An 11,135-nucleotide genomic window follows, 5' to 3' on the forward strand; every position below is an offset into this window, starting at 1 on the left:
TAAACCAACCGGGATTGGAGCGCAGCAGCGCCTTCCTGGTTTAGTTCTGCGCTCCCAGGTGCGCGGGAGACGCTCACCACCGCTTCCTGCGGGCGCCGGGACGCTCTCAAGGGATTCCCAGCGGGTTACACAAGGACCACTCAGTGACACCGTCTGCACATCCCACTGTTTCACACTGGAACGTGGCTGGCACGTGCAGTGTCCAAAGCACAAAAAGCGCTGCGCACGTCTTGCACTGCACTTCTCCAAACTCAGGGACCAGCTCTGCTATCCTTCTCCTGTACAGCCAGCCCAAGCCCTGGTGTACATGAACATCAGCTGCGGGCTTCTGAGCCACGAATGAAACTGCCCAATAGCTTTCCTGGCCAAACCAGTTCTGCTTCAAGATCTCCTTGCTCTCTTACTCCTCGTGGTGGGATTTTTGCCAATCCATCACATCTGATTTTCCACTCTGCCTTCTGTATTTTACTCCTTCAGATGACTTGAGGCATTAAATACTTAACAATTCAGTATTACTTGACTTAGAGCTCCCCTTCAAATTCTGCAAGTGACAGTCTTTTTTCACTAAGATCCCACCAAGTTAGTCACAGGAACAGAATTGGCAATGGATTTGAGAAAGCACTGGAGCTGAGATACTCCTATATGCAACAAAAGCAGCTTTCTTGTTTGCTAAATGAACACCTGCAGTGCTTACAATAAGAATGTTATGGTCCTTAATAATTTAATATCAAAGGAAACAATTTAGTATCAAGAGATTGTATTAGCTGCCAATAATGTTATCAATATTGCCAGATGAAGCTGCTGCTTAGCAGGACCAGGTCACTAATTAGCAGGTTCCAAGGGCAGCTCGTTACTGTTAAGGTGAAGAGACTGGGCAGAACCTCTTCTTCCCTATCCAGCTGCTAGAGCTGTAAAGTTCACACGGATTCCTGGCATCAAAATGAGTCAAGTCACCCCTCAGGTCACATAGAGTATAGCACACTGAGAGGCAGAAGTCTACCTTAAGTTGATAGCTTTCAGACCTTGGTATCTAATGCTAGGTTTGAAATTGTGACTTGAAATTCTACAGGTATTGGGAACTAGCATGTACTACAGAGCCAGTGAATTCGCAGCACTCAGCCGCGCTGAAGACTCAAGACATCTTATTCAGGTGAATCTGTAAGAGCCTCCTTTTAAAATGATTAACAGAAATTAAAATGTTCATTTGAAAATGTTGAGCTTAGTGCAAAATCTACAGTGTCTTCCATGGTCTGAACAGTTTATGTGGAAAGAAACTTTATTTCACTCAGCGATAACTTCAGTTTCTCAAAAATAAAACTTTATTTTTTGTTCCTATCTAATAATAATTAGACACAACATATGCATTAGTGATCTCAAAAATCATTATTGTAACTGACTATTAATCTATTATCTCTGCTTACATGATAGCAATTAAGAATTTTCAAAAGTATCAGAATGCAGAATGTCCCCCTGAAACAGGAAAACATATCACGTAAAAATAGGCCCTTCTTAAAATGAGCATATGTTTAAGAGTCCAGAACTAATGACGTACTAGATAGCTTATAATCCTTATTTAATCTTGACTGTTCAGGAAGATGACATTTAAGCACATAAATACTGTCTTTCAACAGCCAGTGTTTACTCCTGAGTGTTGTGTTAAAGCAGTAGGCAAAAAGTGAAAACAATAATAAAAAAATCAAAGATTATTTATTCTATAATTATATTTTTAAGGCTAATGAACCTCTTTTGTCAGAATATAACATGCTTCTACTTTTGAACCTCAAACAATTTTAAACATATATATTTTTGATTTTAACAGATACATAGTAAAACAGGAAAAAGAAACATGGAAATAGGAAACTTACAAATTGCTAATTTTTGATTCTGCAATAATAAATAGCACTATTGTATGCACTTCCTTTCTGCAGTGGAAATTTAGAAGTCTGTAGTGAATGCAATAAATATGTCAGTGGAGAGCAGAGAGCTGTTCCAAATCACCTCTTGACAGAAATTTACTTCCTTCACCATCTGCAATTCCCACGTTGCACAACAGTGAAACATAAGCACTCCACAATAGAAACCAATAACAACAGACATTTGTAAGAGCCTCTTAAAATACAGTTTCCTCTTTTCAACACTAACACAACACAGAATATAATAAGGTGAAGCTTTCTGACTAGGAACACTCAACAATTCTCTAAAATGCCTGCAGTGTGCTTCTGACACAAGAGCCACTGCTTTCAAGTAACCAGAAGCCCCATCTTAGACTTGTCCAGGGGCTTAGCCATATCAAGCTTATGTGGGTGTTCCCCATCAGGCAGTCTCAAGAAAAACAGCCTTACAGGAAAAATCAGTAACTGTGGGTCTAGGCCAGTACTGCTCAGGGAAGTAAAAATTTAGCTTAGTGAGAAACAGATAACATAAATTGCAGACTAGGATCAAATTCTGCTGTCCTTCAGCAGGACCAGAAACACTCTGCCAGAACAAAAAATAAGAATCAGCAGTACAGTGTGAAGTGAATCCTTTTGACTGACACAAATGACAATAAACTGAGTGAACTGTTGTTCAGCATGCAGAGTACAAACCAGTATTCCCACTCTTCTTCCCCCTTCTCTGACATTCCACCACAGTCTCACGTGGAGGCTTTCAGTTTAAAAATGCGTTGTAGCTGCCTCCTATGTCCTGCTATGCTTTTTTGGCATTTTGCCTTCCTTTACTGGCTCCTACTGAGAATCAACACTGAAAGCTAAGGAAAAAAAGGACTGTATAATGCTGTATGCTGCAATTCAAATTGTGAGCTACAGGATACGTCAGCAGAGTAGACAAGAAATTAGAACTTGAAAAAGGTATTAATGAGAACAGTACTGAGATGAAGTAGCATCTTCTTCCTCCCTCTTTATATATTCTTTGCTGAATATATAAATAATTTGCCATGTACGATAAAGGAAGTCTATTCATTCCTAGTCCTAAAGAGGATGCAAACAGCTCTGCCAAAATTATAGCTGCAGGGGACTCTTAAGTCATGGCTCATTACTAGGGGCAAACAAAAATGCTCACATGAACTTCAGTGTTCACACTCAACATTATGAAACATTGGAACATAATCAATTTACTAAAGATAGCCGTAGCCTTTTGGGATGTACAGATGCTTCCCGAGTTTCTTTGCCTTGATGTGGCATGTCATGGACCACCGTTATATTGCACATGATACTCGATCTTCTGTCCCCTCGCCCCTTCTAGAAAGTAAGCTTGTTTCCTTTCAATTCTTTTTATGTCCTCAGTGTCCTGATGCAAAAAATAGAACTTGCACAAATAAACCAATTGCTCTAAAGATAGGATTCAGGGGGTAGCCTTCAATTCAATAAGCAAAGGATATAGAAAGTTTGCAGCTACTATTTTAATCTCTAAATTAGAACACTGGCTCTTTTGTGAAGCATCTGAGACATCTGTGCAAATATATATAAAGCAGGACAAAATCGTTCCTCCCCCAAAATTGTCTCCTCCTAAAACATCCCATTTTTTGCAGATCCAAGAACACCTTCCTTGAATGCACACATTCTGGTTAGTCATTCTAAATGTGGTGAATGAAAGTATAACTCTTAGATCGAAGTAGTATAGAGATTCCATCCCAAGATGCATTACCCAAGTTAAAATATGGTAGTTGAGAGGATCATACTCACACTGTGCACACCCAGAGCCTTCCAGATGGCAAAACTCAGCAATCCAACTCCACACCATGCATAGAGTGAGCCCCATCCTAGGGCTCGTAAGGCCAGTGACGAACCACTCTCTGGTAATGCAGCTGTGGCAGTAATGCCCTAGAACCAAAAATAAAGTGCTCAAGACAGTGAACAATAACTGGGAAAAAAAATAAGAACTAAAAAAGTTAACCTGTGATTTAGACTTTTTCCTGATTTGCCAGCTGTACTAGCGTGGCCAACAGACCTGAAGAGCCAAGCAAGGGGCTGGATGAGCTGCCTTCCTACCAGGAGCAGCTTTCATGACTGCCAGTGCCACCTGGGGATGATTTTAATTGCCCACAAATGCTGAAGTCAGCTGTTTTGTGGGAATAAGAATCCAACACTCAGTTATCTCACTATCAAAATACAAAACTGAATCAAAGCCAGTCACAAGCCCTTATGCCAGTGACGTCTGAACATAATCATTATACATAATTGATTTTGGTACTCTTTTGTTGGGGGTAACCATTCGCCTGTACGTTGTTATTTGCACTTCTGAAATAGCACATAAGGAAACTGGAGGAACAGGAGCAGCTTTCAGCTGGACACAGAGAGGGTCTACCGGTAACCCAGGGACTAATTTCCAGGGGCTACAACTCTGAAGAAGCTCTGGAAACTGCTTAGGAAAAATTTGTAAAGAGCAAATGACAACACTGAAGCCATCCCCCTGCAGAGTTCACCAAGAAGCAACACAGAAAATGCTCTGCAGTTTCCACACTTCTCATTTTTGTCAGAAACAAGAGTAGGTGTTTTTAAACTCACGTTAAGATACTGCTGCATAAAAGCCTGCCATGAGACGTGTCCTGAAAACACAAAACACTGTGACTTGGAAAAGCCACTTCAGGCCAAGAAGAATGGAGCCTCCCTCAGCCATGATGGGGTCTCAAACACAATGAAACTTTCCCTGTCACATAACAAAGATGCATACTGCAGCTTCCGAAGGCATAAACCACACACTGGCTGACATCAATCAAAGGTGCACCTTATGTTCATTGTTAGACAGCGGAGCCCATCTCACAATGCCCACTTGGTATAGGAGAGGTTCAATCTCTGTAGCCCACAACAGCAGTCAGACAGACATAATTCTCTTGCTCATAGTGGTAACTGTCATTAAGAGGATTTTTTTTCCTCCCAAAGGATCACTGTTCAGTTCTTCACATGGAAACACAAATTTCAGATGGTAACTCTTAAAGATGGGCATATACAGTCCTTACAAAAGTTAACAGTCCTACTTATTTACTTACTTACTTACTTACTTGGTATCTTGAAGTAAGTAAAAACCTAATTATTGCTCAGAGGTAACATAAACAAGACTGCAAACATACAACTATATTCAATAAAGTATTATTTCATTTATAGACTAAAATATTGAAAAGTGAAATTAACTTGTGGAAGGATCAAAAAAATTTCCTCCAAACATGTGAAAGAACTGCACTTTTTTATTCATTATAAAAAGTGGGGGGGAAAATCTTTTGTATTCTTTGCTTGACAAGACTTTAACTTTTTTACATTTTTTACATGCTTCTCTTTCTTCTTTGATACAATTAGACATGTTTGGTGTCTACCACTATGCTCAGTCAAATAGTATCAGTAGTTTTTCTCCTCTTGGCTTTGTATTTATTGGCATGTTAAAATGATCCTCCGACAGTCCTCAGCATTAACATTTGCCCTAGGATTTAGCTATAGGCACAACTACCCAAGGACAAACACACACCTGCAAAGGGCTCAAGTAGATTTATCTTGACCCTTATTTATTCCAATTTGGACAACCCAAAGTGGAAGCTGTTAAGAAAAACAATGCTCTGTAAGCATACACACACACAAACAGCAAAGATCTCTAGTCACATTGTAATACCAGGTCCTATTATTTCCTTACCACAGATAATGAACTATTATAACTCTTTCAGTAGAGACTACTTTGAGTAGATTTGAAATGGTGATGATTATTCTTGACATTTTTCCTGCTTCCATAGCCTAACCACACATAACATAACACCATGCAGAAAAAAAATTTTCCGATTTGGAAGATGGGAAATTAATGGACAAAAATATCCTCTACACAGAATCTTTAAATAGGAGTCATTATCTGTGAAAATTGCTGGCAAAAAACCACACAAACAGTATTTCAATGCTTGATTGTCCCAGAAAAAATAGTGGTAAATAGAAACAATCAATCTGGTTTTACTGACAGCAGTCAAACAGGGTTCAGTCACAGGTTGATTCCTCAGGGTACTTAAGTACATAGGTAAGGGTTTCTGTAAACAGGACAGTTTGTTATATGATTATCAGATATGCTGTTTAAAGCATCAAGAAAGCTAATTAACGACACGCTAAAAAAAATTAAAAGGACAACAGTAGCATAGGAAAAAAAAAGTCACCAACAAAAGAACATTTTTTGGAGGACTGAGTTTTATTCACAAATGCGTTATTCTGTGTCCAGATTGTTTTGTCATTACTGCTTCTGTATTTCTTTTAACATTCTTTAATTTAAAAGATATGCTTTTAAACAATACTTGAGTCTTTCCAAACACCAGGCTGAGAAAATACAGGGCCAAATTAGCTGATTTGTTTTCCAAATATATGCTCCTATCTTTGGTTTTTTGCTTGGTTTGGGGAGGGAAGGGTTGTTTGTTTGTGTTGAGGGTTTTGTTTGTTTTTTCTTTTTCTTTTCTCCTGCAAGATAAAAGTAGGAAGTGGGAGAAGACACAGGCCTCGATCCTGTAACTTGTGCATAGCGTGTCTAAAAGGAAGTAGTGCCTAAAAATAAAGTGTGCCTAACTGTTCTAGTTGATTGTATTCAGTGTGTTCACTGTTTTGTATGACCTAATCTATTGTAAAATTAAACACCTGGATAAATGCTGATAACACTGGACACTTATCACAAGGAGGCTGCTGCAGCTGGGCATTTCATTTTAACAGCTCCCTCCCCAGTAACTTCTTAACTGAATATCTCTGTAGTGGTTCATCACTAAACAGGATTATGTAATCTCAGTTTCAAGTAAATTTGGGCACCAGTCCTACAAATGCTTATATTTACTTTAATTCACTACCATGGAGGAGGTACAGTAGGTGCAATTTCAGGTTTATCTCTTGCCAGTAACACTGATACTACTTTACAAGAGTAGAGTCTCATACTATTGCTTCCTGGAAGCCTGAATGCAGTCATGAAGCCATGATGCTGCGATGCTACAGGTTCCCCTCATAATTGCTATGTTTTTTTCTCCCATAAAACTATTTACATCTGTCACAGGCTGCATTACATTTGGTTCCTGTTTCTACCTGACTTGCATGCCACCATTTCAATGACAGAAAAAATGGCACGAGCTAGAAAAGATGCTGAAAGAATAGGTCTCATATTTCTTCCCAAACATTGAGCAACCATTTTTATTCTTTCAAACCTTCCCCTAACTTTGTGACAGCACAGTCACTGCAGTCATGCAGTGAAGTGGATCATAAAATTAATTTGGACTAAAACTAACGCAAGAAACAAAAAAACCCACAGAATTAACAAGGATAATCTCACCAACCCAGGAGCACAAGTATTGGTGCCTTTACAGGGACAGGAATGAATTGCAAGAAAATAACGGCTGGTAGAATTAATTCTTTCAGCACCAATGCTGGTTGATGTTGGCTTAAAGTACCTGTCAAACTATGTCCTCACCTTAACATGAATAAAAATAGTATTTAGGCATTGAACATCTAAGAAGGATGCAATCATCTGTAGTTATTCACAGTTATGTTTTTGTTATTATACATGATGTATTATTAAAAGTTATTAACTATAAATTTAAGTAAGAATGCTCCTGCAAAATCTCACTGGTACCTCAGAGAGCCTCTACAGACAGTTAAGCCATTCTCAAAGTCTAGCCTTCCCTTTCACTTACATGTACCTTGACAAAAAAGTATCTTTCTACATTTTGCAGTATTTAAGTTGAGGGGCCCAGGAATCAGAGATTTTTGCTAGCAAACTACTGTAATTCATTTGCACAGATAGTACCAAATACAGTTTTCAGCAAAAATTGAAATGGAACTGTCCTAGTTACAGGGGCTGGGACTAGTTTATCACTATGTGGGTATAACCAAAACTGTATATTCTACATCCTCTATGTCATTTCTGATGGACTGTTAATAAATGGATTGTTTGCAGCAGCTGCCCAGGGCACACCTGACACCTCAGGCTACAAGTTGGGTGTTAAAGAACCCTGGAGGCAGAGGAGTGTTTCTTTGTCTTCACACCAATAACTCCCCTCTAGGGAGGCATTCCACCTTCACACCCAGCCTGAGGGGTCATCTCTGCTAAAGGGCCATACTGGACTGGCATATTAGGCAGATTCCAAAAATATCCCATGACTCACGGAGTTACATCACCCATTGTGAAGCTCTCTACCCTGGGGGAGGTACTGGGCATTCCCACCTGAACCTAAGCATGTATAATCTTGGGGTTTGGGGACTTCTGGTACCACTCGTTGGATCCAGAGGAGGACCAGGACTTCAACAGGACTGTGACGAGACTGCAATCATCGTCCTGACCAACAGGTTTCCTTTCCTTTTACTTTGCCCCCTATGGTGCTCAGCACAGGGGCTAACAAACACCATTCTGTTCTTGTCCCAGGGTGCTGGGTTATATATCTGTCTTTGGGGGTTAGAACCAGTTTTTCTCTCTATCATTGTATTTATTGTAATCCTCTTAGTAAATTGTAACTCTGACTTGTAATCTCTCTTGAGTTGGGTTTTTTCCCACCGGTTTACTTTTAAACCAGCAAAGGTACATATCACTTAATGCCATTTCCAGCAAATATATTCTTGGGATGTCAATGCAGTGTCACTCTTGGTAAATTTCACAGTGGTAATAGGACGGCTCAGACACCCAAGAACACGTGCAAGCTGGAAAAAATGCAGTGCTCAAGAGAAAGGAGATAATGGATGATCAGATACAAAGTTTCTAATATAAAAAGCAATGGAAGAATCCTTTTTATCTTGCTATGCATTGAATTAACTTGATATGTTACTGAATTAACATTTTAAAAGTAAACATAACTGATCACTTCTTAATTCCCTAAGAACATGTGTAATACATGTTGCATTTTAGAGTTTGGTGGAGACAAGACTGATCAATTTTAAGGGCCTGTTTTTGACACTTTCAGCAATAAAAAAGCATTAGGAGGAAAAAATATCCTTCAATTAAATGTAACTGGTAGCAATTTTCTTTTTCAGAATGCACAAGTGGATCCTGTTAGTAACTGCACGAGATTAATTTTGGCCATCAAGATCTCATAGTACCAAACCATTACTCTTTCTCATCAGTCACCTTACACATTGGGATGGAAGAGATCTTAAATTTTGACTAAATGATTCCACTTACTTATTCCACAGCTTACAGGCTTTCTACTTACTCATTCCCATCCTTACTGCAGTTACCTTTCTTCCAGATTCACTGTAGCACTATGGCACTGTATAGTGAACTGGATTACTGAGGTGATACAGGCTCATGCCTGAAGTGTGTTCAGATCACAGAATCAAAACAAACCATTAATTATATTCCATTATATAGCACTAGTACGATTCCAGCAAACAATTCCAGCAAACAGTGTGTTATGTATTTCAGCTACTCTCAAGTACTAAAGTATTTAGCAGTGCCAACTCTGAATTGATTTTTAAGTTAATCCTACCCCTACTCACTTGAATTAAGTCTGGTGCTCTTACCATCAACTTTGCCAAACTCCACACATATCACCATATCTATAAAGCATTTGATGCATTAGTTCCTGCATATCACTATTGGAAAACAGCTCAAAAGGCACAAACCTTACTGAACCAGTCTGGGTTCTTCTTTTTTGTCATAGCAAGTGTGGTGCCAAAACCTGCTATCATTCCTGCCGTAGCAACAGTACCTAGAAAAATTCCACCTGTCAAAAAAAGTTGAAGAAATAAAAATCAATATTTTGTTACTTAAGGGGAACTAAAAAACCCACAAAAACTGTTTAGAAAATAAAACCTGGAAAATTAAGACCTGTCAGCACATGTTGAAGGGAAAGGTCCTATTATCTACATTTTTTATGTTAACTTAATATGACAAAATAGCAAGAAAAAGAATTGTTTCTATGAAATAGAGCATTTTGAAAATGGCATGTGTATGTATTTTCAAGCCACACACACACACAAAAATAATAATTCAAATCCCAGGATGCTTTTTCACAGTACTTTGACATTTCTCTCACTCCAGAGACAGGCTATTAAAATTGACTTGTTCTATGGCTACGCCTCACCCTTCCCCAAAAGGGAGATATAATTATTTGTTGCATCACTTGTTATTTCAAATGGTCACCTGAAAATCCACCTGTACTTCTGAAGACCTTTACATAAGCAACGCTTATTCTTGAGCTTTCTTCATGTTATGTTCTAATGCCATTTAAGAAAAAAAAAGAAAAAAGAAAATTACACTAGCAGAAGCTTTCCCAAGACAGAAAGCATCCCTTGCTTTTCCACTCTTTCAGTGTTTCCAAAGTCATTTGGGGTACCTTGAATCCTTCTAGCTCTTGCACCAAAGGCACGTGTAGTCATACCTGCCCACTGTTAAGGAAAAGGCTTGGAAAGTCCTAGTGAACTGTAAAAACCCACCTGATTCATATAAAACTTTAAAAATTTCAGGGTATTACATGTTCTTCCTTTGCAAGTATTGATACCCACCCTGTTTTCCCTTTCCTAGTACCAGCTAGTTAAAAAATGGTCTGAGTAGGAACTGTGTAGCAAAACACATTTACGTTAGGTCTCGCTTTAAAAAAATTATTTATCTGATTATTGTGATGAACAAGTTTCCAGTACTCATGTCAATGAAATTCTGCCTGGGAGCATAAAGACCTCGCACGCTGGCCGAATTTTGCATGTCTACTGCGTTTTACATTTCCAGGTTTAGTAACCGACATTTCCCTGACTTCAGAACTAATAACTGGTCTTAAATTAATTTCTCCCCAAAGAGTAGCGCCGCGAATGGCCTCCTTGGGAAAGGCAGAAAAGCACTGCAAGGGGTAGGCAAAGAGCGTGGCAACAGGGAGCAGTGCCTCGCCATGAGCATCCTCAGCGAGACCCTTTTCTCTGCGGGGGACTACGTCCATTCCAGCCTCAAGTCCTGTCCGGCTGATGCCGGGACGTTCCCGGCCGGCAGACATCGGAGCGGCCGGGATAAGAATATATATATATAAAAATACAATTATAATATCGTATCATGCCGCACAGCGCCGCCAGCCCGCCGCAGGTACTCCCGGTGCCCTGCGCTACCCGCAGGAGACTCTGGCTGTGCCTTCACCGCGGTTCTGCCGGCTGGGATCCAGCCCGGGACACTGGCTTGTTCCCCTACGGAATCCGCAGCGCTGCTTGTAGCCCGCACGAGCCGCCTCT

At 39.7% G+C, this 11,135-nt stretch overlaps 1 protein-coding gene across 1 annotated transcript in view; it reads right to left on the reverse strand.

Annotated features, from left to right (window-relative positions):
* The window catches only part of TMEM242 (transmembrane protein 242), a 26,229-nt gene that overhangs the window by 11,366 nt on the left and 3,728 nt on the right, over nt 1-11,135 (reverse strand). Inside the window, exons 2-4 of the mRNA XM_029962723.1 lie at nt 11,016-11,133; nt 9,546-9,646; nt 3,681-3,818 (exon numbers count right to left, since the gene is read on the reverse strand). Coding sequence (XP_029818583.1) covers nt 3,681-3,818; nt 9,546-9,646; nt 11,016-11,133 — 357 coding nt within the window. The remainder of the gene's footprint in view (nt 1-3,680; nt 3,819-9,545; nt 9,647-11,015; nt 11,134-11,135) is intronic.

Source organism: Manacus vitellinus, unplaced genomic scaffold, assembly GCF_001715985.3.
Source record: "Manacus vitellinus isolate BGI_N305 unplaced genomic scaffold, ASM171598v3 scaffold_4_pilon, whole genome shotgun sequence".
Lineage (NCBI taxonomy): Eukaryota > Metazoa > Chordata > Aves > Passeriformes > Pipridae > Manacus > Manacus vitellinus.